This window comes from Oncorhynchus nerka, linkage group LG18 (assembly GCF_034236695.1).
Source record: "Oncorhynchus nerka isolate Pitt River linkage group LG18, Oner_Uvic_2.0, whole genome shotgun sequence".
NCBI lineage: Eukaryota > Metazoa > Chordata > Actinopteri > Salmoniformes > Salmonidae > Oncorhynchus > Oncorhynchus nerka.
Genome location: NC_088413.1, coordinates 41,519,471 through 41,545,759, shown reverse-complemented (window position 1 = coordinate 41,545,759; position 26,289 = coordinate 41,519,471). Strand labels below are relative to the sequence as shown.

The 26,289-nt window shown below is 42.4% G+C and overlaps 3 protein-coding genes across 5 annotated transcripts in view; 1 reads left to right on the top strand and 2 right to left on the bottom strand.

The window, feature by feature from the left end:
- si:ch73-242m19.1 (uncharacterized) overlaps window positions 1-4,423 on the top strand; it is a 32,357-nt gene extending 27,934 nt beyond the window's left edge. For all 3 annotated transcript variants that reach the window (XM_029687561.2, XM_029687559.2, XM_029687558.2), the window contains exons 41-43: window positions 2,709-2,829; window positions 3,192-3,319; window positions 3,419-4,423. In XM_029687561.2, the coding sequence (XP_029543421.2) occupies window positions 2,709-2,829; window positions 3,192-3,319; window positions 3,419-3,523 (354 nt within the window). In that variant the 3' untranslated portion in view covers window positions 3,524-4,423. The remainder of the gene's footprint in view (window positions 1-2,708; window positions 2,830-3,191; window positions 3,320-3,418) is intronic.
- On the bottom strand, window positions 3,564-11,526 carry fbxo30a (F-box protein 30a). The gene is made up of 3 exons (XM_029687562.2): window positions 11,289-11,526; window positions 6,878-9,092; window positions 3,564-6,573 (listed from the first exon to the last, which is right to left on the bottom strand). Exons 2-3 carry the CDS (start codon window positions 9,035-9,037, stop codon window positions 6,370-6,372), a joined length of 2,364 nt encoding a protein of 787 aa, XP_029543422.1. The 5' UTR covers window positions 9,038-9,092; window positions 11,289-11,526; the 3' UTR covers window positions 3,564-6,369.
- A 1,576-nt stretch (window positions 11,527-13,102) lies between these two features.
- si:dkeyp-110a12.4 (alpha-tectorin) lies at window positions 13,103-25,957 on the bottom strand. Its single transcript, XM_029687564.2, has 9 exons — window positions 25,870-25,957; window positions 24,836-24,924; window positions 24,514-24,618; window positions 18,547-18,707; window positions 18,101-18,236; window positions 17,088-17,182; window positions 15,259-15,427; window positions 14,862-14,976; window positions 13,103-13,281 (listed from the first exon to the last, which is right to left on the bottom strand). The coding sequence occupies exons 1-9, from the start codon at window positions 25,955-25,957 to the stop codon at window positions 13,103-13,105; spliced, it is 1,137 nt and encodes a 378-aa protein (XP_029543424.1).
- Window positions 25,958-26,289: the final 332 nt, after the last annotated feature.

Here is a 26,289-nt window from a genome sequence, read left to right as displayed (position 1 = left end):
ATTGGCACGGAAATGGCGCCACACCAAACTGGAAGTCTTCCGACTAGCTTGGAAAGACAGTACCGTGCAGTACCGAAGAGCCCTTACTGCTGCTCAATCATCCTATATTTCCAACTTAATTGAGGAAAATAAGAACAATCCGAAATTCCTTTTTGATACTGTCGCAAAGCTAACTAAAAAGCAGCATTCCCCAAGAGAGGATGGCTTTCACTTCAGCAGTGATAAATTCATGAACTTCATTGAGGAAAAGATCATGATTATTAGAAAGCAAATTACGGACTCCTCTTTAAATCTGCGTATTCCTTCAAAGCTCAGTTGTCCTGAGTCTGCACAACTCTGCCAGGACCTAGGATCAAGTGTTTTAGTACTATATCTCTTGACACAATGATGAAAATAATCATGGCCTCTAAACCTTCAAGCTGCATACTGGACCCTATTCCAACTAAACTACTGAAAGAGCTGCTTCCTGTGCTTGGCCCTCCTATGTTGAACATAATAAACGGCTCTCTATCCACCGGATGTGTACCAAACTCACTAAAAGTGGCAGTAATAAAGCCTCTCTTGAAAAAGCCAAACCTTGACCCAGAAAATATAAAAAACTATCGGCCTATATCGAATCTTCCATTCCTCTCAAAATTTTTAGAAAAGGCTGTTGCGCAGCAACTCACTGCCTTCCTGAAGACAAACAATGTATACAAAATGCTTCAGTCTGGTTTTAGACCCCATCATAGCACTGAGACTGCACTTGTGAAGGTGGTAAATGACCTTTTAATGGCATCAGACCGAGGCTCTGCATCTGTCCTCGTGCTCCTAGACCTTAGTGCTGCTTTTGATACCATCGATCACCACATTCTTTTGGAGAGATTGGAAACCCAAATCAAATTGGTCTAAACGGACAAGTTCTGGCCTGGTTTAGATCTTATCTGTCGGAAAGATATCAGTTTGTCTCTGTGAATGGTTTGTCCTCTGACAAATCAACTGTACATTTCGGTGTTCCTCAAGGTTCCGTTTTAGGACCACTATTGTTTTCACTTTATATTTTACCTCTTGGGGATGCCATTTGAAAACATAATGTTAACTTTCACTGCTATGCGGATGACACACAGCTGTACATTTCAATGAAACATGGTGAAGCCCCAAAATTGCCCTCGCTAGAAGCATGTGTTTCAGACATAAGGAAGTAGATGGCTGCAAACTTTCTACTTTTAAACTCGGACAAAACAGAGATGCTTGTTCTAGGTCCCAAGAAACAAAGAGATCTTCTGTTGAATCTGACAATTAATCTTAATGGTTGTACAGTCATCTCAAATAAAACTGTGAAGGACCTCGGCGTTACTCTGGACCCCGATCTCTCTTTTGAAGAACATATCAAGACCGTTTCAAGGACAGCTTTTTTCCATATACGTAACATTGCAAAAATCAGAAACTTTCTGTCCAAAAATGATGCAGAAAAATTAATCCATGCTTTTGTCACTTCTAGGTTAGACTACTGCAATGCTCTACTTTCCGGCTACCCGGATAAAGCACTAAATAAACTTCAGTTAGTGCTAAATACGGCTGCTAGAATCCTGACTAGAACCAAAAAATGTGATCATATTACTCTAGTGCTAGCCTCCCTACACTGGCTTCCTGTCAAGGCAAGGGCTGATTTCAAGGTTTTACTGCTAACCTACAAAGCATTACATAGGCTTGCTCCTACCTATCTCTCTGATTTGGTCCTGCCGTACATACCTACACATACGCTACGGTCACAAGACGCAGGCCTCCTAATTGTCCCTAGAATTTCTAAGCAAACAGCTGGAGGCAGGGCTTTCTCCTATAGAGCTCCATTTTTATGGAATGGTCTGCCTACCCATGTAAGAGACGCAAACTCGGTCTCAACCTTTAAGTCTCTACTGAAGACTCATCTCTTCAGTGGGTCATATGATTGAGTGTAGTCTGGCCCAGGAGTGGGAAGGTGAGCAACGAACCGCCCTTGCTGTCTCTGCCTGGCCGGTTCTCCTCTTTCCACTGGGATTCTCTGCCTCTAACCCTATTACAGGGGCAGAGTCACTGGCTTACTGGGGCTCTTTCATACCGTCCCTGGGAGGGGTGCGTCACTTGAATGGGTTGAGTCACTGATGTGATCTTCCTGTCTGGGTTGCCCCCCCCCCCCTTGGGTTGTGCTTGCTGTTTGGGGTTTTAGGCTGGGTTTCTGTTCAGCACTTTGAGATATCAGCTGATGTACGAAGGGCTATATGATTTGAATTTGATACAGGCACGTGGAGGCCACACACACTACTGAGCCTCCTTTTGACTTGTTTTAAGGACATTACATCAAAGTTGGATCAGCCTGTAGTGTGGTTTTGTGTGACTCCAAATCCAGACCTAAATTTGATTTCCATTGATAATTTTTGTGTGATTTTGTTGTCAGCACATTCAACTATGTAAAGAAAAAAGTATTTAATAAGAATATTTCATTCATTCAGATCTAGGATGTGTTATTTTAGTGTTCCCTTTATTTTTTTGAGCAGTGTATGTGTCCCGTAGGTATAAACTTCCTGGTCAGATTATATGGTCATGGAAAATCCCTGGCCCTGGGAATAATTTATCTAAATGTGTATATTCCCTGATGAAGGGAGCACATTTACCGTAAATTAGACAGAGCAAGTTTAGATTATTGGTGTAATGGTAATGGACATTAACCCAGGCACCCACTGTGGCTTTAGGTGAAGGGCCAGCTTCATCAGGAACGCAGCCTCAAACAGGAGGCTTTCCAGCGGGTGGACAAGCTGCAGAGCCAGGTAGAGGATGTTGAGACTGCTCTCTCCAGGTGTACCTACACAGCAGGTAATGGCTCAGCTTCAGTGTGTTCCACTCACTCCCTTTCCATACAGCAGTAACTTACTATGGCAATGGTTCTCAATCCTGGCTCTGGGGACCCAAAGGGGTGCATATTTTTGTTTTTGCCCTAGCACTACTACACCTGATTCTAATCATCAACTCGTCATCAGGCTTTGATGATTTGAATCAGGTGTGGTGCTAGTGCAAAAACACACCCCTTTGGGTCCAGCGGACCAGGATTGAGAACCACTACGCTATGCACTTCTAGAGTAGTGTATGTGCCCAGTACAAAACATAACACACTGTTTAATGAATAACTCACTATGCTGCAGCTAGCCATTGATTCAGCCTGTGCTCTCTCTCAACAGGGCGACGCAAGACATCTTGTTACACTTTCCCTCACAACAGATCCAGCATCAGAAACCCAGAACACACTGGCCCACAGCAGGACGATAGCAAGAGGGATTCTACCACCCAGCTGGAGAGACCCAAAACAGTGAGTATCTCTTCTTGGCATATAACAGCCTAGTAACCAGTGAACTTTTGTGTGGCTTCGTTTCCCCAATAGAATTGTATCGTTTGTGTGTTTTGTCAGGAACCGCCTCGCCTGCGTATCCTCACCACGGAGGCCCTGCTACCAAACCTCACTGATGGAGGCCCAACCTCCTCTAGTCTCCTCACACACCTTCAGCAAAAATGATGCTGTTCCTGTAGAAAAATGTCAACCATGTTGTAACAAGTAATGGAAACAAACGTTTATTGGTGATGAAAATGATCTAGATGATACACAGTATGTGAAGGACCTTTATACACCTGGGCGGCTAAAACAAGAAACAAAAACATTGTAAAACAGTGGTAAGACACCTTGTTTAAAGCTATAACTTGGTGTGATCTCATTGTTGCAGATGCTACCATACAAATATAGTAAGACAAAACAAATATGAACAGTTGAGACAGAACTACATAGGCCCAGTGTATCCAGGCTCAATTCACACACAACCTTTAAAAGGGTTATTGTAGAGGAAACATAACCTGATTTATCCATAACATGTAAGGTTAAGAATGACTGTTAATCTCTTCACTCACATGCAGGGGAAATTAAATCTGACTTGAGCAAAAACATGATTTGCCTGGTCTCAGATCTGTTTATGGCGTTTTGCCTACAGTCATTTGCCTACCATCTGACTTGGCTAAAAAGCACAAACTTATGTGGGACCAGGCTATAATGTGGGGATGATCAATAGGTTAAACCATAGCATCCTCTGAACAGTCTAATATTTGTGGCATGTTCATCAGATTAGAAACTACACCAGATAATAGGACATTAAAAAAAGGGTTGCATGGAAGAATACAAAAAGAGTTGAGTTCTGACAATACAAATAAAATATCACAAAACACACGCAGGATTGATGCATATTTTGGAAGTTAACACACACAAAACAAATGTTTCAAACTATCCATCTGGGGTGCTAATCATGTTTTCAACCATGCAAAGTCTGCACAGGTCTCCCCCCCCCCAAATGGAATACAACTGTAGAATAAACTGTACAGGGATTCCGAGAAGAAGAACTTAAGGTCAAATAAAGTGATTTGTCTTTTACTTCTTTTTTTTTAACAGGATGCAAACTATGCCCTTAAGATCCATGTCTGGCCCTCAATTTTCTACAACAGAATCTTAGACCCATGAACGAAGGCTGGACTCCAATCCGATTACGCTTTGTCGACAATGTACCACTTAATTGAAACAATATATGCAGCCTTTACCAGGAATGCGAGCTCCGAACATAGCCTTTAAAGCTGCATTGTCTACAACTCACGATCGGATTGAATCCCAGCCTTCATTTCTACAGCACAATCTGTCCGAATAATTACATCTTGTTCTACACACTTCCAAATCCAAAGACTTTCAACTAATACTCAACTCAGAGAAAAATCAAGTCAAACGATAGGTAGGTTATTGATAATTAGATCTATTGAGGACATGGAATTTAATGTGTCAGTACCAACACTGCCATAAAACACAATAATACTGACCGGTATATCAGTCCTGACTAACCCCACTCTATAACCATGACTTTAAAGTGACTGTTCCATGTGAAGACTGGTAGATTGGTGTATCTTTTACACACGAGCCTGATTCACACTCTAGAGCCGAACCAAAAACCAAGCAGAGCTGTACAGTACAGTTTGGGTGGAACCTGTCGTGTGAAGCAGGCAATACAGTACACGTAATGGCCAGCACTTATTGATACAGCGTCTTGTCTGCATCCCAAATGGCACCCTATTCCCTTTATAGTGCACTACTTTTGACCAGAGCCCTAAAATGGGCCCTTGTCAAAAGTAGTGCACCATATAGGGGAATAGGGTCTTATTTTGGAGGTAGGCATGTTTTACAAACCCTGAGACACAGCAGGCAACTTCTGAGCAGTGTCTACGTAGTGCCAAGAGAAAAATATAAAGATGAACACTAAAATGACTTATAGACAGGAACATGATTGATTATTAGTCGCCATGATCAGTTTCAATACTGATCAACTCTCATCCCCAGAAGCGACAGTACGCCCACGTTCCCCGACCTGCAGGATTCACTGGACTCAAACAGATCCAATAACTAGTATTCACACAAATGGTTTTCACAGAAGTACCATTTCTCAAATTAGGAAAGTAGATAAAAGACAACCAATCACCCTTAATTTAACCAGCCAACATTGGTTGCCCGGTCTGATACTGGTTGTAGAGTTAAATAGCTACATAGTAAAATGTTCCATTCTGATAATGGCCTGTAGTGTGGACATCAAGTTTGGTCTGAATCTTAAAATTCAGATAAGGTAATGACATTATCCGCTAACTCAAACCATGATGACCCTAAGTATGTAAAACCGTGCACGACAATAAGATGGTGTAAATCGCTCTAGCTGGGAGTTAGTGAAAAATCTCTTTAAAAGGTCTTCGTCAAAACCCTCGTATGACCAGAAAGCAAGTGTTTATCATAAGGCTCCACTTTCTTTCTTTGTCAACGTGGCACAGTACTGACTTCGCTAGTTATTCATATAAAAATAAAGTAACATTTGTTTTATTTACACATTGACAGAGTATGTAAAAGTTAATCTCTTCAGTACATTGGTAACAATATGACATTACAAAATGGCATTGAAAACAATTCAGGTTCTTTCTGTCAAGGCTGGAAAAAAAGCAGGGTTGGGAGTCCATTTCAATTCAGTAAAAACTTCCTGAATGGACTGAAATTAAATGGGCATAGTCCAAAATGGCAGCCTTATTCCTACATTTCAATTTAATAGCAATTTAGCAGACACTCTTGTCCAGAGCGACTTACAGGAGCAATTATGTGCCTTGCTTAAGAGATTAAGAGATTTTCCACATAGTCGAACCAGCGACCTTTCAGTTACCGGCTTAATGCTCTTTTAACCGCTAGGCTACCTGCCGCTCTATATCTATGGCCCCTGGTTCAAAGGTAGTGCACTATATATAGGGAATAGAATGCCAATTCAGACATACCCATGGACTACAACCCTGTTATAGGGCAACTCATAATACTGGCTTGAGGACTGAGCGCAGTGAGCGTCCCTCTTTGGTGAGCTCTCTGGTGAAGCACATGCAGGGCAGAGGGATTGCCTCGTCCCGACGGGTGATGGTGTTAAACTTGCACTTCTTCAGATGTTCGGCCATATTGGCGATGTTGGCAAACTTCCACTCGTTCACAGTACCGAAAGCCGTACTGAATCGCCACACCTGGTTCACAAAAGAGAGTAATTGAAATTCATTAGTTGTAATGAAGACATTTATGTGTGTAATATGGTATGCCTGCTTGCAACGCAACACCTTTAATGTAATTGATTACTGTGTTAATACAGGACAGCATGCATTCAGTGGTCAGGAAATAGGAGTGAATTCTAACTTGAGATCCCCATGCGTGTCTCAAACTGTCGTACATCTCTGAAATTACCCATTGATCATAGATTTATGGGAAAATGCAATAAAGTAAAATTCAATACAGATGTTAATGCACATGTTTAAAATGCAGTGAGCGACTAACCTTGTTTTGGATCTGCCATGAGGAAGACCCATCTGCCCGTCGTGTGTTCTCCCAGAGAAGCACCACCATGCCTCTGGACTTGAGTAAGCTGCCACACACATCCCTCATGGTACGCGAGACCCTGGACAGCTGGCACAGGCTGAAGCCATCCAGGAAACTAGCCACATACTGTTGCACCTCGAAGGGCAGGGAGCTCAGGTGGTCGCAGGTGGAGCCGAACCGACAGGCATTCCTGGGGAGAGTTTTATCTCCGAACCGGGGGGGCATACCCGGCTGCACCCCGAACGAGCCCAGGTGTCTATCGTGGATGATTCTGGAGCCTTGCACAGAGGGACAGAAGCGTCTCTGGGAGTAGGTGCAGCCGTAGTAGGCCAGGGGACAGCGGTGCTCCAGCCAGCCGTTCAGGCCGGCGTGGATGTCCCCGTGAACGTTTTTGAAATGCGAGGAGAACTCATCCCTGCGGAACAGCTGTCCACACACAAAGGTGAACATGGTGCGTTGCTTGGTCTGGTAGCGGGCCACGCACTCCAGCACCAGGTCCAGTCTGAGGGTGTGGAAGGGGCTGGGGTTGGAAAGCTGCGGGCTGGCGTGATCACAGGCCGACGCTGAGGCGATGTCCCCCACCATGGTGTTAGTGGCCAGTATTGCCGAGGGGAAGGAGAAGGTCTGGGTACCAAAGTCGACGCGATAACCGTCTACAAACCTGCTGTCTGAGATGCTGCGGCCCCCGGGGGAATCACCCAGGCAGAAAAGCAGCGCTGCCGTGATCAGGTCTATCCCATGGAGCCCCAATGGATCGTCAGTTACCTCCAGGTCTGAGGTGTCCACTGACTTGTCCTCCATTTTAGCTCTGAACAAATAGGGATCAGACATCATAGCCCTGCGCCCGTTAAACGTAAACACACTCATCCCTCGGAGCACCTGGAGGTTCTGTAGTTTCCTCTCCAGCCACCTATCTTCGATCTCTAAGGGCAGGTGCTGGAGCACGTTGTAGGGTTCCAGATTAGGGAGAGGCATGGGAAGAGGCAGGTGGATGGGTAGTGGTGGAGGGTGGGGCCCAGAGGGCTCCCGTGGTGCTACTATATTAGGCATGGAGAGATAAGGCATCACCGGCCTGAAGTCTGAAGACCTGTTGACTTCTGAGCGCCTGGGTGGAGATCTGCTCAGATCCATCCGCTCACGTCGTCTCAAGTGATTGTGGTCGTCTCCTGTATGGTGGAAACCGTTACTGAGAGGAGGACGACCCACCTCTGCTAGACCCATCATGCCGTCCTTCTCCACCTCCTCTGAAGACTTGATTAGTTCGTCGAGCTCTATCCAGTGGCTCTCATCTCCCTGTCTGCCTGTTCCGACTCCACAGTCCACGGACACTCCGCCCACTGCTCCGAGCTCACAGTCCAACTGTGTGCCACTCTCCTTCATCTCTACATTCTTCAAGTCATCATCACTGTTCTCTCCATTATGGAGAACCCCATTTCGTTCTGTTTTTCCCCCATTTATAATTCCATTGATCAAGTTGACTTCCTTTGCACTTCTGAGAACTTCCAAGGTCGCTGCTAAGTTCTTTTTGTGTACCGAAATATAGGACTCCTCATCATCCATTTCAATCACTCCATTAGTCAAAGCAGCAGCCTCGTCCATTTCAACCATTCCATTACTAACTGCAGTCTCTGGTACACTTGACACGACATCAGCCATCTTTTCATTTGTTTCCACAGCTGGTTTATTATATCCGTTATTTGACGTGTTGGTGGTGACTCTGAGGGACTCCAGTAGCATCCTCTGATCTTGGAGAGCCAGGGCCATGTCTAGCTGCTCCACCACTTCAACATTGCTCAGGTACTCATAGGACTTCCTGTCTGAATAGCTCACAGGCCAACGGTTCCACTCCATGGTGCAACACACCACACTGGCTGGGCACGTCTCTAGGTGTTCAGCCATTTTGAGCCGAGCAATAGTGAAAGGGCACCCGAATCCAGTGTTGAGGCAAGGCACTCTTTCAAACGGGCATAGTAAATGATGCTCCTCCACTTTGCAGGAGTGGAAGACGGCTCCACAGACGAGAGGGCAGCCAATGAGATCACAGGACACACCAGTCTCTGGGCGGATCATACACCTCCGGTTTACACACTTCATGCAGTGGGCATGGAGCGCCTCCATCTTTGTGGTGCTGATATTCTAGATTTAAAAGGAGGAATGAGTGAAGTGGCCTGCCCTGAAATAATGAGAAAAAAAGTTTTAAAATCATGCCGTTTTTAGTAAAGATTTAGGTCTAATTAGATGTGAACAAATTCAAGTTGAACCAGTCAGTTAATGAATAGAAAAAGCAACCAGGCCATGTCCCAGTTCCTAGAAACATCCTGTCCTGTTAAATTATCCCACTGACAGTTCTAGGGCCAGCTCTCTACCTACCAAACACGTGGCAATGGCGTCCCATGCCTTTAAAAACCAGCATCACATTCTATAACTTAGCACCTGCTCCCATCTCAGTATTTCTGTTTACTAAATCTTTAAGCTGCCACATGACATTTCACAACACTCTTCTTGGGTTACAGTACATGGCCACAACACCAGTTCTAGGATCTAGCCTAAAGGACCATGACCTTTAACCCCTGGCTGAGGCTGTATGAAGCCAGGGATGGAGAGAAGCCCAACTCTGTGGAAAATCTCCCTCCAGCAGGTGTTTTGTCATTGTTCTGCCCACCTAGCAAGGAGTTTTTGTATGGAGGTTAACAGCTTATTTGCTACGTGAGCTTTATTTGACCAAATAGAAGTTTAGTAATCCTTAAGTCGTTAAGAGTGTACTGATACAAGTAGGACAAGTAACATCGCGGCAACAGAGAAAAAACAACTTTATAATCAGAGCTCTCTGGAGATAGCTATGCATATTCGTGAAATCAGGCTAGTAAGCATAGCGTCTCTCTCCATTGAATACAGGCAGTTGATGTCACCAACCCTCATCAAATATTTACAAAAGGATTACAATAATGCGATGTATCCACCACTTCGAAGAAATGATGGGCGGGAGCTAGAAAGCCCACCGTGCCGCTTTACGGACTCCCATTATTAGGGCGGAGAGACATTTACACGGAGTGTACAAAACAATAAGAACACCTTCCTAATATTGAGTTGTACCTCCTCCCCTTTTGCCCTCAGAACAGCCTCAATTCGTCGTGGCATGGACTCCATAACGTGTCGAAAGTGTTCCACATGGATACTGGCCCATGTTGACTCCAATGCTTCCCACAGTTGTCAAGTTGTCTGGATGTCCTTTGGGTGGTGGACCATTCTTGATATACACAGGAAACTGTTGAGCATGAAAACCCCAGCAGCGTTGCAGGTCTTGGTAGAGCATGGCACTTGCAACACCAGGGTTGTGGGTTCGATTCCCACGGGGGACCAGTACGAAAAAAGTATGACAATTTTGAACTCACTACTTACTGCAAGTCGCTCTAGATAAGAGCTTCTGCTAAATTACTCAAATGTAAAAATGGGTGGTGGGCCATTCTTGATACACACAGGAAACGGTTGACAAAAACCCAGCAGCGTTGTAGTTCTTGACACAAACTTGTGCGCCTGGCACCATAATCATACCCTGTTCAAAGACACCTGAATATTTGGTCTTGCCCATTCACTTTCTGAATGGCACACATACACAAACCATGTCTCAAGGCTTAAAAATCCTTATTTAACCTGTCTCTTCCCCTTCATCTATACTGATTGAAGTGGATTTAATAAGTGACATCAAAGGATCATAGCTTTCACCTGGTCAGTCTGTATTGGAAAGAGTAGGTGTCCTTAAGGTTTTGTACACTCCGTGTATCTTGTTAGTATATTCATTCATAATATTTTATGAAACAGACGGTTCAGTGGCCTGCTCAAAGCTTGATGACAACAAAACCTGGTGACCTGTCTAAGCAACTGTCAGCCAACCATGTAAGGGGAAACGTTACACTGCCAGTCTTGACTGGGCATGACTGAGTTGTCTGGCTTCACAGGCCTCATGTCAGATTGCGCAAGATAAACAAAAACAAACGACTAGCTAACTAACACAAGTAACACATAGTAGTAACTGGCTATTTGGATTAACACAATAGTAACACAGTTAAAGAACTAGCTAACTAGTTATTTTTGCCACTGGCAAGTGTAATGTCCGGCCTACTTACTGGTTAAACTTTTTTTTTTTTTTTTTACTCTATAACGTTAGATTTACTAGCAACACCAACCAACTTTAGCTGTGCTAGCTAGCGGCTAACATACCCAATATTGATTAACGGGTGAAAATGAGATGGAGGTTGGATCCGGCGGCTCTCCAAATGTCCAATTTTAGCCAGCCACTGAGCTAGCTAAAGTTAGCTTGGTAGCTAGCTATTTAACTTAAAAAAACATGTCACAATACCATTTGGCTTACCCGTATTAAATAACGAGACAGCAAATCGTTGATATCTGAGTCTTGTCCTTATATTCGGCAGTAACACTAGCCACACACAATTAACTAAAAGTTCGGTAGGTAATATTGTAGCAGCTAGCTTGTAGTCGGCTACAAATATTGACGTCGTCTCTTCCGCCTCGAGTCACTATTGTGACTTCTGCTGTAAAATGCTAGCAAGCTCATCTGTGACTAGCTCCTAATATCTACAAGTGGCGCAAGTTGATTGCGTCATCATTCAGCGGACCCGGACCACAGCGAAGTTTGGCTAGAGATGTGCGCCTGAAATAGATGGGGAATACCCCAAGAATACTTAGCGAGCTACATCTCCAATAAATATGTTGTTTCAGACATCGAAAAGGTCAGAAATAGTTCAATTAAAGACAGCTCTTTGAAATACCTTTATTTTTTTTCTTTACAAAAAACCCATATGTTACTTTATACCACATCTTCAAAATCCCTGATTTCTACACTGATATTTTATAAACACCCAAACGTACAATAAATTCATGGTTTCCTCTTTCCTTATCCAACATTTTAATTTGTGTGGGTGCACGTGCAAGCATGAAGTGAGTGTAGTGGTGACTGGAGAAGTGGGTATACTCAAAGTTTGCCAGAAATTTACCAAAAGGCCCACAAGGTGAAGGAAAGGCGCCATGTGTGAAAAATTCTATGAGAAATTGTGACATACACTTTGAATGGACTAATATGATAAATCCCATATTGGTCTTTCACAATCAGGCCAACCCAATCTGTACTGTGCAAGTAGGCTAATAGAAGGGTTTATGCTCTCAAAGTACATTTTTCAAAATAGAAAAACACAATTGGATGTTCTAAGACCACAACAATGCTTTAACCACATCCAGAGACCCCTTTTTGAGGTCTGGGAAAAATCTAAGACATTTGTATTTTTGAGTGTAGTTATCCTTTAATTCAAGTGAACGGGCACCTAGCACTGCTGCTTTGTTAGCAGTGTTTCTGTAGGACATGAAATGGAGAAAACAAATGGCCACTGGATTAATGCAAATAATCATGCAATCATTCTGCCAGGAAGGCATAGGCTACTTTGTAGCTAGTTAACATTTAATTGTGAAGGTTTTTGGGAAAGACTTTATCTACCAGAAGATGTTTAGGCCTATCATTAGCATCACTATATTTTTAGTGTTCCTTCATTGTTTGAAATCATAGAAATGTGGAGGCAATTATTTTATAAAGACTTCCTCATATGCATTCTCCTGTTCTATTGGTTTTCTTTCAACATCCTTCCATTGTCTAGCAGCCAAAGGCATTATCCTAGTCATATTATCAACCCATGATTGTTGTTGCACCTTTAGATCTTGCCTCTTTAAAAATGTCTAACTGATATTTCCATCTCTGCCCATTAAACCTGGTGTGCATTTTAGAACAGAGTTTTCCCGCAAATTCCATTTTGGAACATTAGTGTATATCCTACAGCCTTGAGCACATTGCTGCACCTAAAATATGAAGAAATAATAGTCTATCAACATTTTAAGCTAAACATTCCGATCTGTTCCATCAGCCGTATTAATTGATACAGCGTATACCTCCCCTATACTACTTCAACACACATTGTGGGGACTAAGAAGTGAGTATACGCAATGCCCACTGAAAAATAAGTGTGTATACGGCGTATACTTGCATACACCCTCCACTACACCACTGCATGCATGCCTGTGCATGCTTACACTTGTGTGTCTGCCTTTGTAGATGTATGTATGAATGCACCATTTGACATCTGTTCTCATAGCTTGGACTACTGGTCTGCTCAGGCTATCTTAGGAGGCTACCTCTGAGATGTGGTGTATATTGGACAGAGTGAGCTGAGCAGCCTCCTGTGCTGGGTAAGAGTGTCTGGTTCTCAGCCACAGCCTCCCGAACACTCCAGTGATCAGCAGTAGGACCACCAGCAGTCCTCCCAGGACAAACGTCTCCACCGAAAGCACACCTCCAGAGTCTGCAGGGCAAGAGACCACAAGTCAGAGATGCAGGGATGTGTTGTTAGGGCACAACGTTAGCAAAACACAGAAGTAGGAAAACATTTTGAAATGGAAAACATAAGTAAGCTGTTAAACATTTTGGAATGTTCACATAGAAATACAGTTGAAGTCGGAAGTTTACATACATCTTAGCCAAATACATTTAAACTCAGTTTCACAATTCCTGACAGTTAATCCTAGTAAAAATTCCCTGTCTTAGGTCAGTTAGGATCACCACTTTATTTTAAGAATGTGAAATGTCAGAATAATAGTTGAGAATGATTTATTTCAGCTTTTATTTCTTTCATCACATTTCTAGTGGGTCAGAAGTTTACATAACCTCAATTAGTATTTGGTAGCATTGCCTTTAAATGGTTTAACTTGGGTCAAACGTTTCAGGTAGCCTTCCACAAGCTCCCCACAATAAGTTGGGTGAATTTTGGCCCATTCCTCCTGACAGAGCTGGTGTAACTGAGTCAGGTTTGTAGACCTTGCTCGCACATGCTTTTTCAGTTCTGTTCACAAGTTTTCTATAGGATTGAGGTCAGGGCTTTGTGATGGCCACTCCAATACCTTGACTTTGTTGTCCTTAAGCCCTTTTGACACAACTTTGGAAGTATACTTGGGGTCATTGCCCATTTGGAAGACCCAAACTTCCTGACTGATGTCTTGAGATGTTGCTTCAATATATCCACAACATTTTCCTTCCTCAAGATGCCATCTATTTTGTGAAGTGCACCAGTCCCTCCTGCAGCAAAGCACCCCCACAACATGATGCTGCTGCCCCCGTGCTTCACGGTTGGGATGGTGTTCTACAGCTTGCAAGCCTCTCCCTTTCTCCTCCAAACATAACAATGGTCATTATGGCCAAACAGTTCTATTTTTGTTTCATCAGACCAGAGGGCATCTCTCCAGAAAGTACGATCTTTGTCCCCATGTGCAGTTGCAAACCGTAGTCTGTCTTTTTTTTAGGGTGGTTTTGGAGCAGTGGCTTCTTCCCTGCCGAGTGGCCTTTCAGGTTATGTCGATATAGGACTCGTTTTACTGTGGATATAGATACTTTTGCACCTGTTTCCTCCAGTGTCTTCACAAGGTCCTTTGCTGTTGTTCTGGGATTGATTTGCATTTTTCGCACCAACGTACGTTCATCTCTAGGAGACAGAACGCGTCTCCTCCCTGAGCGGTGTGACAGCTGCGTGGTCCCATGGTGTTTATACTTGCCAAAACTATAGTTTGTTAACAAGATATTTGTGGATTGGTTGAAAAACGAGTTTTAATGACTCCAACCTGTAAACTTCCGACTTCAACTGTACACATGCATTTCAATTCAGGTCTGTCTCTGCCATGTAGAATAAGGAATCATCTTGGCTCTATCATGGCATTTCTATCTACAATGTTTAACAATATTTGGCTCCTGAATTTGGCTCTGTTCTTATTGGACAAGCTCATGTTAACACCTACCTGTTTCACTCTAATACAAAACTTTTATCTCTGCTGAACACAACCCAGTACAGTATGTTGGTGATAATAAATAAAGGGCCTATATTGTGAGACTTACTCAGAGTGGGTTGGTCACTCTCAGGCAGACGTCGCCTGATTGGTCCATAAGATACTGTATGGGACATGGCAACATCTCTTCTCATCCGCCTGGAGCTATCCTCAACAGAACAGTTCTGTTACATGAAGGGACAAATGTTAAGGTACAACAAGCATTTGTATAGCTTAGTATTATCACAGCATTATTATCCTACTTACTTTTCCTTTGACATTTTCCAAAATTATCACATTTCTTTAATTAATACCAGTTGAAATAATAGGACTGCAAAAATAAAAAAAGGAAAACGATGTGTTTTCATTGTCTTTATTTGTGACAGCAGTAGGCCCTTGCTTTAAACTAGGGTTTGAACAAGCCAGTGAGCATCATCAGAATGAAGAAAGGGGGAGGGATCACTCACAGGCTGACAGACCCCAGGTGTGTTGTGACAGATCTGAACATTGCAGTGGAGAAACACATCCTTGTAAGAGCTGCCCACGAACTTGAACATTTGTATCCTGAACATAGCCTCTGGCCCCTGTCCATTCTTCAGCACTGTCAACGTCTGTTCGTTTGACAACACGGGGCAGCTGAAACACACACACCAGAGAGAAAGAGAGAGAAAACCAGAGAGAGAGGAGAGAGAGCGAGAGAGAGAGAGCAGGCAGTGGATCGCATCAGTATCAGAGGCAGCATGTGCAACGGTTGAATAAGATATCATACATTTTAGAATGCGTTGGTTAATCAAATCCATTACAATCATTCCTGGTATGCTATACTAACATCTGAAACAAAACCCCGACAAAGAATATCCATTTGCTTGTTTACATTAAACATATGCGATGTAAGAGCAGAGCACTTTGTGACTGACATATCCATCTTTCATAATGGGAAAGTATTAGGATTATGGAAAAGACAAGGAAGATCCTCTTAAGTGTTTTCTTCTCAGATGTAGTAAACAGAAGTCCTTGTGCAAGTCTTTGCTGTGCTGTTGCTAACAGTACAACATATGTCCTGGTTGTCAAGGACATGCACAGTTGTTGATCTGGGTCCTAGATCACGTGACGGGTCTGAGGTTGTTGTGTTACCCCCAACTCTTAAGTCTAAGCATTTCAACAGCTCTTATTTCATATTTCAACAACGCCATTCCCAGAGGATTATGTGCTGGTGTCAAGTGTGGTTGATGTGTGACACTACAAAAATATACAGGTCATTCGGAAAGTATACAGACCCCTAGACTTTTTCCACATTTTGTTATATTACAGCCTTATTCTAAAATGTATTAAATATTTTTTTTCCTTAAACTACACACATTACCCACTTTTTTTTGCAAATTTATTTATATATACTTTTTAAATATCACATTTGCAAAAGCATTCAGACCCTTTACTCAGTACTTTGTTGAAGCACCTTTGGCAGCTTCTTGGGTATTTAATTTAATTTGACCTTTATTTAACTAGGCAAGTCAGTTATGAACAAATACTTATTTTCAATGACGGCTGATGGGAGAACCTTCCAGAAGGACAACCATCTCCACAGAAGAACTCTGTCGCTCAGTCAGAGTGACAATTGGGTTCTTGGTCACCTCCCTGACAAAGGCCCTCCTCCCCGGTTGCTCAGTTTGGCCAGGCTCCAAACTTCTTCCATTTAAGAAGGATGGAGGCCACTGTGTTCTTGGGGACCTTCAATGCAGCAGAAATGTTTTAATGCCCTTCCCCAGATCTGTGCCTCGACACAATCCTGTCTCGGAGCTCTATGGATAATTCCTTCAACCTCATGGCTTGGTTTTTGCTCTGACATGCACTGTCAACTGTGGGACCTTATATAGACTGGTGTGTGCCTTTTCAAATCATGTCCAATCAATTGAATTTACCACAGGTGGACTCCAATCAAGTTTGATCACATCTCAAGGATGATCAATGGAAATAGGTTGCACATGAGCTCTATTTCGAGTCACATAGCAAAGGGTCTGAATACTTATGTAAATAAGGCATCTGTTTTTTCCAAAAACCTGTTTTTGCTTTGTCATTATGGGGTATTCTGCATAGATTGACGAGGAAAACATTTAATTTAATACATTTTAGAATAAGGCTGTAACGTAACAAAATGTGGAAAAAGATATGCCTCCATAACACATTTTTGAATTTTAATAAACAGAATGAAGAGCAATATGTGGTGACAGGGCTTATATAATGTTAAACTTTTCTTTCTTCATTTCTTTCTTAAAAATGTCTTTCTTTCTTAAAATACCTGTCCTTAATGAAGGTGTACTGGATGTTGCTATACGGGTCGTTGGTTGGGGTAGCCCAGCATCTCTCCACACGCAGCAAAAGATGAGCCGGTATCTAAGAGAGAGAGAGAGAGACAAACCGGGACTGCAGTCAGTGACTAATTGACACCCCCCTACACACAAGTAGAGAGAGGTGTCTCCGGCCTACACTGCACTCAGTAAATATTTTGACCAAGTCAGCAGGTCAACAGATGTACAGATAAAGAGAGAGTAAACAACAGTGGGAACTAGGGTTTCTTGGAAGCCAAAGATGGAGCAACAGACAATCACGTTGGACCAGGGCCAATATACTTGACATGTACCGTATGTCTATTGCCAGGGCCAAAGACTGGTCTTCAGCGCAACACTCACTAAAGGTGCTCATCTTTATCTAGCAAGAGGGAGAAATGTCTCAACCAAGGTAAGCTTACAGTTAATTGGGCCTATTCTAACATTCAAAAGCTGCACAGAAAGTTACACCACATTGGTTGGTACTTCAGTTAACCAGCCTAACTAAATATCTGCTGGTCATGATCAGCTCTGATTTCATATTGCAACAACACCATTCCTAGAAGACTATGATGGTGTCACGTGTGCTTGCAATGACAATAAGAAAACAAATCAGCCTGGTCTCAGACTAGAAGTAACATAGTAAATGTAAATCCGGGCCACTCAAATTAGTATGATATGTTACGTTTGGTATGGTTACATAAGACAGAAAGTTACCACCTTGCTAACGTTAGCCACAACATATTGTAATTCGTAACATCATATGTTTTGCACATTTGTAACATTGTACGAATTGCAATTTGTAACATATCATAACAAATGGATGATAGACATCCACAAATTAATACATACCATGCAAAACGCAACATGTCATACTAATTTGGTGTCCTGGATTTACATTTACTATGTCACGTCTACCCCTGAGTCCAGATTGGAAAAAAACAAAACAATTTCAAACAGAATGAAATCATATGATGACCTTTACCATGAAAACTTTAACGTAGATGTTGTCTTCCAGTGTCAGTGAGGGAACAGTGGTCCACTTGTCCTCAAAGTCCTTGTCTTTATATAGCAACATGGACACAGAGAAGTTCCCATCTTCCGTGTTCAGAGTGATCATCCTGGACAGAATAGTAGAGATTGTACAGATGCAGTGCTTGAGTTACAGTTACAGGTCCAATTTGCATGAGTTACAGTTACAAGTCCAAAATTCGATTAGAAGTGATTGGATTGATGTATTCTACAAACTGCAAGCACTACTTAGAACATAAAGCGACCTCTTTTACATCAAATCAAATGATATTGGTCAAATACACATATTTAGCAGATGTAATTGTGGGTGTAGCTAAATGCTTGTAGATTAAGATTATGTGAATAATGTTAATGAAAGTTTAAACCACCCTTTTTAAAGGCCATAACTAGACATCTTACTTGACATCCACCCTGATCATGTTTTCCCCATTAGGTTGCTGGACCATGTAGTTTATTGGGTAGCGGCAGACAAACGTGATGTTTATGTAGTTCCTTGTGATGACATCCAAATCGTTGTTGCGTATAGTGTTAATGAACATAATGTGTGTATCATCCGATGCCTAGAAAGAGAAGTATGAATCGTTATTGTGGATGGTGCAACTTTGGAAGCAAGTCAACGAGTCACTTTGGAAGTAAAGTGCATTCGGAAAGTATTCAGACCCCTTGACTTTTTCCACGTTACAGCCTTATTCTAAATACCCCATAATGACAAAGTGAAAACAGGTTTTTAGAATTTTTTGCATATATTAAAAAAATACAAATAAATTGAGCTCAGCTGCATCCTGTTTCCATTGACCATCCTTGAGATGTTTCTACAACTTGATTGGATACCACCTGTGGTAAATTCTATTGATTGGACATGATTTGGAAAGGCACACACTTCTCTATGTAAGGTTCTACAGTTGACAGCATTACTTCTGGAGGAAACATGGCACAATTCCTATGGGGAAGCATGGGGGGGTGGCAGCATCATGCTGTGGTGATGTTTTTCAGCGTCAGGGACTGGGAGACTAATCAGAATCGAGGGAAAGATGAATGGAGCAAAGTACAGAGAGCTCCTTGATGAAAACCTGCTCCAGAGTGCTCAGAATCTCAGATTGGGGTAAAGATTCACCTTCCAACAGGACAACAACCCTAAGCACACAGCCAAGACAACGCAGGAGTACCTTCGGGACAAGTCTCTGAATGTCCTTTGAGTGGCCCAGCCAGAGTCCGGGCATGAAAATGATCAAACATCTCTGTAGAGACCTGAAAATAGCAGTGCAGCGACACTCCCCATCCAACCTGACAGAGCTTGAGAGTATCTGTAGATAAGAATGGGAGAAACTCCCCAAATGCAGGTGTGCCAAGCTTGTAGCATCATACCCAAGAAGACTCAAGGCTGTAATCACTGCCAAAGGTGCTTCAACAAAGTACTGAGTAACGGGTGTGAATATTTATGTACAGTGCCTTGCAAAAGTACTCATCCCCTTGGCGTTGTCCCTATTTTGTTGAATTACAACCTGTAATTTACATTTATTTTTATTTGGATTTCATGTAATGGACATACACAAAATAGTCAAAATTGGTGAATTGAAAAAAACAACCTAAAAAACAAAGGAAAAGTTGTGCGTAAATATGTATTCACCCCCGTTGCTATGAAGCCCCTAAATAAGATCTGGTGCAACCAATTACCTTCAGAAGTCAGATAATTAGTTGAATAAAGTCCACCTGTGTGCAATCTAATTGTCACATGATCTCAGCATACAGTTGAAGTCGGACGTTTACATACATCTTAGCCAAATACATTTAAACTCAGTTTCACAATTCCTGACATTTAATCCTAGTAAAAATTCCTGTCTTAGGTCAGTTAGGATCACCACTTTATTTTAAGAATGTAAAATGTCAAAATATTAGTTGAGAATGATTTATTTCAGCTTTTATTTCTTTCATCACATTCCCAGAGGGTCAGAAGTTTACATACACTCAATTATTATTTGGTAGCATTGCCTTTAAATTGTTTAACTTGGGTCAAACGTTTCAGGTAGCCTTCCACAAGCTCCCCACAATAAGTTGGGTGAATTTTGGCCCATTCCTCCTGACAGAGCTGGTGTAACTGAGTCAGGTTTGTAGGCCTCCTTGCTCGCACACGCTTTTTCAGTTCTGTCCACAAATGTTCTATATGAATTGAGGTCAGGGCTTTGTGATGGCGACTCCACTTTCTTGACTTTGCCACAACTTTGGAAGTATGCTTCAGGTCATTGTCCATTTGGAAAACCCATTTTCAACCAAGCTTTAATTTCCTGACTGATGATGTCTTGAGATGTTGCTTCAATATATCCACATAATTTTCCGTCCTCATGATGCCATCTATTTTGTGAAGTGCACCAGACCTCCTGCAGCAGAGCACCCCCACAACATGATGCTGCCACCCCAGTGCTTCACGGTTGGGATGGTGTTTTTTGGCTTGCAAGCCTCCCCCTATTTCCTCCAAACATAACAATGGTCATTATGGCCAAACAGTTCTGTTTTTGTTTCATCAGAACAGAGGACATTTCTCCAAAAAGTACGATCTTTGTCCCCACGTGCTGTTGCAAACCGTAGTCTGGCTTTTTTTATGGCAGTTTTGGAGCAGTGGCTTCTTCCTTGCTGAGTGGCCTTTCAGGTTATGTTGACATAGGACTCGTTTTACTGTGGATAGCGGCACTGAGTTTGAAGGTAAGCCTTGTAATACATCCACAGGTACACCTCCAATTGACTCAAATGATGTCAATTAACCTATAAGAAGCTTCTAATGACATGACATAATTTTCTGGAATTTTCGAAGCTGTTTAAAGGCACAGTCAACTTAGTGTATGTAACCTTCTGACCCACTGGAATTGTGATATAGTGAATTACAAGTGAAATAATCTGTCTGTAAACAAAATTACTTGTGTCATGCACAAAGTAGATGTCCTAACCGACTTGCAAAACTATAATTTGTTAACAAGAAAATTGTGGAGTGGTTGAAAAATTAGTTTTAATGACTCCAACCTAAGTGCGTGTAAACTTCTGACTTCAACTGTATATACACCTGTTCTGAAAGGCCCCAGATTCTGCAACACCACTAAGCAAGGGGGCACCACCAAGCAAGTGCACCATGAAGACCAAGGAGCTCTCCAAACAGGTCAGGGACAAGGTTGTGGAGAAGTACAGATCAGGGTTGGGTTATAAAAAAAAGATCAGAAACTTTGAACATCCCACAGAGCACCATTAAATCCATTATTAAAAATTTGAAAGAATATGGCACCACAACAAACCTGCCAAGAGAGGGCCGCCCACCAAAACTCACGGACCTGGCAAGGAGGGCATTAATCAGAGAGGCAACAAGGAGACCAAAGATAACCCTGAAGGAGCTTGCAAAGCTCCACAGCGGAGATTGGAGTATCTGTCCATAGGACCACTTTAAGCCGTAGGCACCACAGAACTGGGCTTTATGGAAGAGTGGCCAGAAAAAAAGCCATTGCTTAAAGAAAAAAATAAGCAAATACGTTTGGTGTTCGCCAAAAGGCATGTGGGAGACTCCCCAAACATATGGAAGAAGGTACTCTGGTCAGATGAGCCTAAAATTGAGCTTTTTGGCCATCATGGAAAATGCTATGTTTGGTGCAAACCCAACAGCTCTCATCACCCCGTGAACACCATTCATCCTGCTGTGGGTATGTTTTATTTATTTTTTTATCGGCAGGGACTGGGAAACTGGTCAGAATTGAAGGAATGATGGATGGCGCTAAATACAGGGAAATATTTGAGGGAAACCTGTTTCAGTCTTCCAGAGATTTGAGACTTGGACAGAGGTTCACCTTTCAGCAGGGCAATGACCCCAAGCATACTGCTAAAGCAACACTCGAGTGGTTTAAGGGGAAACATTTAAATGTCTTGGAATGGCCTAGTCAAAGCCCAGACCTCAATACAATTGAGAATGTATGGTATGACTTAAAGATTGCTGTACACCAGCGGAACCCATCCAACTTGAAGGAGCTGGAGCAGTTTTGCCTTGAAGAATGGACAAAAGTCCCAGAGGCTAGATGTGCAAAGCTTATAGAGACATACCCAAAGAGACTTGCAGCTGTAGAATCTTCAAAGTGGTAAGCATGTTGTGTAAAATCAAATGATACAAACACCCCAAAAATCTATTTTAATTCCAGGTTATAAGGCAACAAAATGGGAAAAATGCCAAGGGGGGTGAATACTTTCACAAGCCGCTGTAAATGTGATATTTCAGTTTTTTTTATTTGTAATAAATTTGCAAACATTTCTAAAAACCTGTTTTTGCTTTGTCTTTATGTGGTGTTGTGTGTAGAATGATGAGATTTTTTTTATATTGTTATACATTTCAGAATAAGGCTGTAAAGTAACAAAATGTGGAAAAAGTAAAGCAGTTTGAATATTTTCCAAATGCACTGTAACTGCAGATTGATAACCATGAAAGGGTGAGCTAGCACACGCTACAAGTCCCAAACCCTGCTACATTCACCAAAAGTTACCCCTCTTCAGCAAACTCTTTTCTTAATTTCCTGTGACATACTGTTAACATAAATATCAAATTGAGTAGCTGGCCAGCCCATGCAAGATTTGGTTCTGGGTTCCAAGTAATACAATTAAAATGTTTAGTAGAAGACTACTGACGTAGGCAGAAACCATAAAGAGGGGTTGGATGAAAAGGTTGTGACTGGGTTGTGTCCGGAACCCCGTTGAGAGCAACTGGAGGACTGGTCCCATGGCCATTGAGAAGGATGAATTGCCCCTTGTCCCGACTGTCCAGTACTGTTTTATTACCCCAGGGTAAATACACAGGGCCTACTGTCTGACCCACAGAAGCTGCGTCTTAAATAGCAGCCTATTCCCTACACAGTGCACTAACGTCTTCATTATTCTGTAGGAATAATGCTCTGTTCACTGACTTTGGGTTCTTATGAATGGTTCATTAACAAACTCATGCAATTTGACAAAGAGACCACAATGATTATGGCAATGGGTGACAAAATCTTCAAGTCCAATTTATTTTGGAGAGTCATTACATTCCCACTTGCTATTCTCTCTGTCTGTGGGGTTCAAGAGGGTCTACTTCTACCTCTCAAGGTGAAAGGAGGAGTGTTTGCTAACTATGGCATTCCCTTCTTTTCCCAACAGTGTCTAATCCCAGAAGCAAAGCGGGCTTACTACTTTCACTAGGGCTGGTTTGCTGAAGCAAAAGCCTTGTAAAACCTCAGAGGGTAGAGAAAGGAGGGAGAGACCCGACCCCCCCCACACACACACACACACAAAGCTGTGTTAACCTTTTGCTTGCTTTACAAGAAATGCCTCTGTGCATTCTAAGCAAGTGTTTCAATGACACTCATGGTCTTGAGTACAAATTTATACCACGCCAAAGTTAAAATTGTCCTCGGAGCTGTGCTCCTGCCACCACTGTATGAGACGCGGCTGGGAGGCAGTATAAAAGGGACGACTACAAAGTGGGCCAATGAATTATAGCCTGGCTATTCAGCAGGCCTGAAAACACGCTCATTTCCATGTCAATCCGGATAATTTAGAGCTCCCACCCACTCCTCGCTGCTTTGAATAAAGTCCAGTGGCTCTTAGAAGGGCAAAGGAACAACACTCCCATTTTCTTTTAAATATAGGCTACTTATCCCTCCCCTCTCTCTTTCTCTCTGTCTGGGTCTCTCCCTCACGCTTTTTAAATTTTTTAAAATTTTTTACAGATTATGGGATCATTTCATTGCAGGAAACTGATAGCGGAGGCCCATGTACGCAACTTATAAAGGAAAAGAGGTGTTATTCATGCTAGTTATTATGAGCATTGCGTGTATCCAAACTCCCATTGAAGGGATACTTCGGGATTTTAGCGCAATGACTGGAAGGCTATCGGTATATACTAGCATGCTAGCAGATACCCATAGACTTCCAGTCATTGCGCTAACGCCAGTTGCGAAACTACATCTAACTTCCTCCATGCTGGACACAGAGACATTAAAAGTCCTTTTTCCTGGCACAAACCAGTGCAGAGAAGTTCTACAATACTACACCAGGCGTCAGGCCAGAGCTCAATACAACAGAGGTGCATCGTAAAATTAGATAATTTACTGTGATGGGGATTTTATGTGGCTGGTAAAAGAGATCCAAACTGTAGTTTGTCTCCATGTTACTGGTGCTTATGTTTGTCTTCTTTGTCAGGGTTGCTCTGAACGACAAAGGTTACTACTTTGTTTACTTTACGGATTTAAATCCTTCATAGTTGGCGTAGACAAGTGAATCTTAATCTCCCAAAGCAATTATCAGAGAATGGCAATGAAATTCCCCAAATATGAAAGGGCATTTCTAGGGGGGTAAAGCTCAAAGTCTTACCATGATTGTCCCACAGTCAGAGAGATTAGTCTTGATGCTGAAGACATAGTCATCTTCAATCTCAACACCACGGCACTCTGGGTCATTTAGGTGCAAATCCCAGACCTAAGAAAGAGAGGAAGGGACCTGACTAGAGAGCTACGGTAGACCCACCTGACAGCCTTAATATTAAAATGTTGATTTGGTTCTTGAAATGACTAGAGAACACAGCAACACAGCACAGCACACAGGCAGTGATTTATTATATCAAACTTCACAGTGAGTTAATGGTAGGTAAGCTGTAATATAGAGAAATATCGATTCGGGTTGACACTGAACTTACATAAATGGGTGGCAATTTATTGAGGAAGAAGGCACTGGGAATGACCACCTCCATCTGGTCATTGGTGCAGAGGACAGTTTCATTGAGCTCTAGAAGAGAGGAAGGGGTCAGTGGGACAATATTTAAAAAATCCTGTCCCCCTGACCCTGACATGATATCAGATCATCTGAAATATGTTACGAATTTGAAATGTGATGCATTGTTATTCCATTTTTGCAAGTATACAGTTCAAGAGTTATTTATAAAATAGATTTATCCCAGTTATTATGAAGGGCAGTTGTGACATCAATATGGTCACGGAGAAATAACAACTACAGATTCCATTCTCCTATATGCTCCATCCCAAACTCCAAAATGTTTCCTCAGTCAAAACATGATTCTGGGCTCCCCCTCTATTATATATGTGGTCACTAGATTTCAACAGGTGCTTATTGTTTAACAAGACCAATCAACATTAAGACCACATCAAGAAACAGCCCCCCCCCCCCAAAAAAAACAACAACAACACATTACATCAAGTTATGGACTTATAAATTAATGATATATACCCATTGATTCTTGAAGAATCCAACATAAGCTTGTTTAACTCCAATGTTTGTATACAACGTAAATGTAAATAAACGCTGTGTCGCCTCAAAACGCATTTAAAACTATTATTTTGATAGCATGAATGATCAGTTCTTGCATCCATATATCCGTCTATGAATTTGAGAGTGGGTACATTTCTCCAGGCCATCCCTCAGCTTTTTACCAAAACAGAGGCGGGGTGGCGCTTTGTTTATTGTTTCAATTAAGGATTCTAGATGTAAACTTGAGATTTGCCTACGAATAGGGTTGCAAACTCCTAAAACGTTTCCCAAAATTCCCTGGTTTTTCAAAAATCCTGGTTGAAGAAATTCCAGCTTGGAGGTTACTATCAACTTATTCCCTGCTGATTCCAGAAATCTTGCAACTGGGGTTTCTGAGAAGAAAACCCCCAGTGGATTTGGGGGATTTTAGCAACCCTTCTCATGAAGTAGTTGAACTGAACTCACCCTCCTCCTCGGGTTCCAGATACACAGCAGTGGTGACTGTCCTCACAGCGAGCAGGAGCCAGGCTAACACCAAACTGGCAGGTGTCATCTTCAAAGGGACTCGTGCTCTCTGGCTTCTCTACGGTCAGATACTCCAAACCTCAGACTACTGTCTTCTTGGCCCTTTCCCACAGATCTGTGAATCTTCTAACCTATTCACCAAAGTGTAGCTGTCAGGTTCAGACGTAGTGCCCACTCTCAGTGCAGTCCTCCAAACACAGCTCTAATGAACTAGGACCGAGAACCAGCCTCCCTCCCTTTCTCCAGACCTTAAAACACTAGCCTGAATGATGTCCCCACCAACAATGAGATTCCACACATGAATAGGGGGAGCCGAGGGGAGTCCAAGGTAACACACATAGATTTGCATCCCAAATGGCA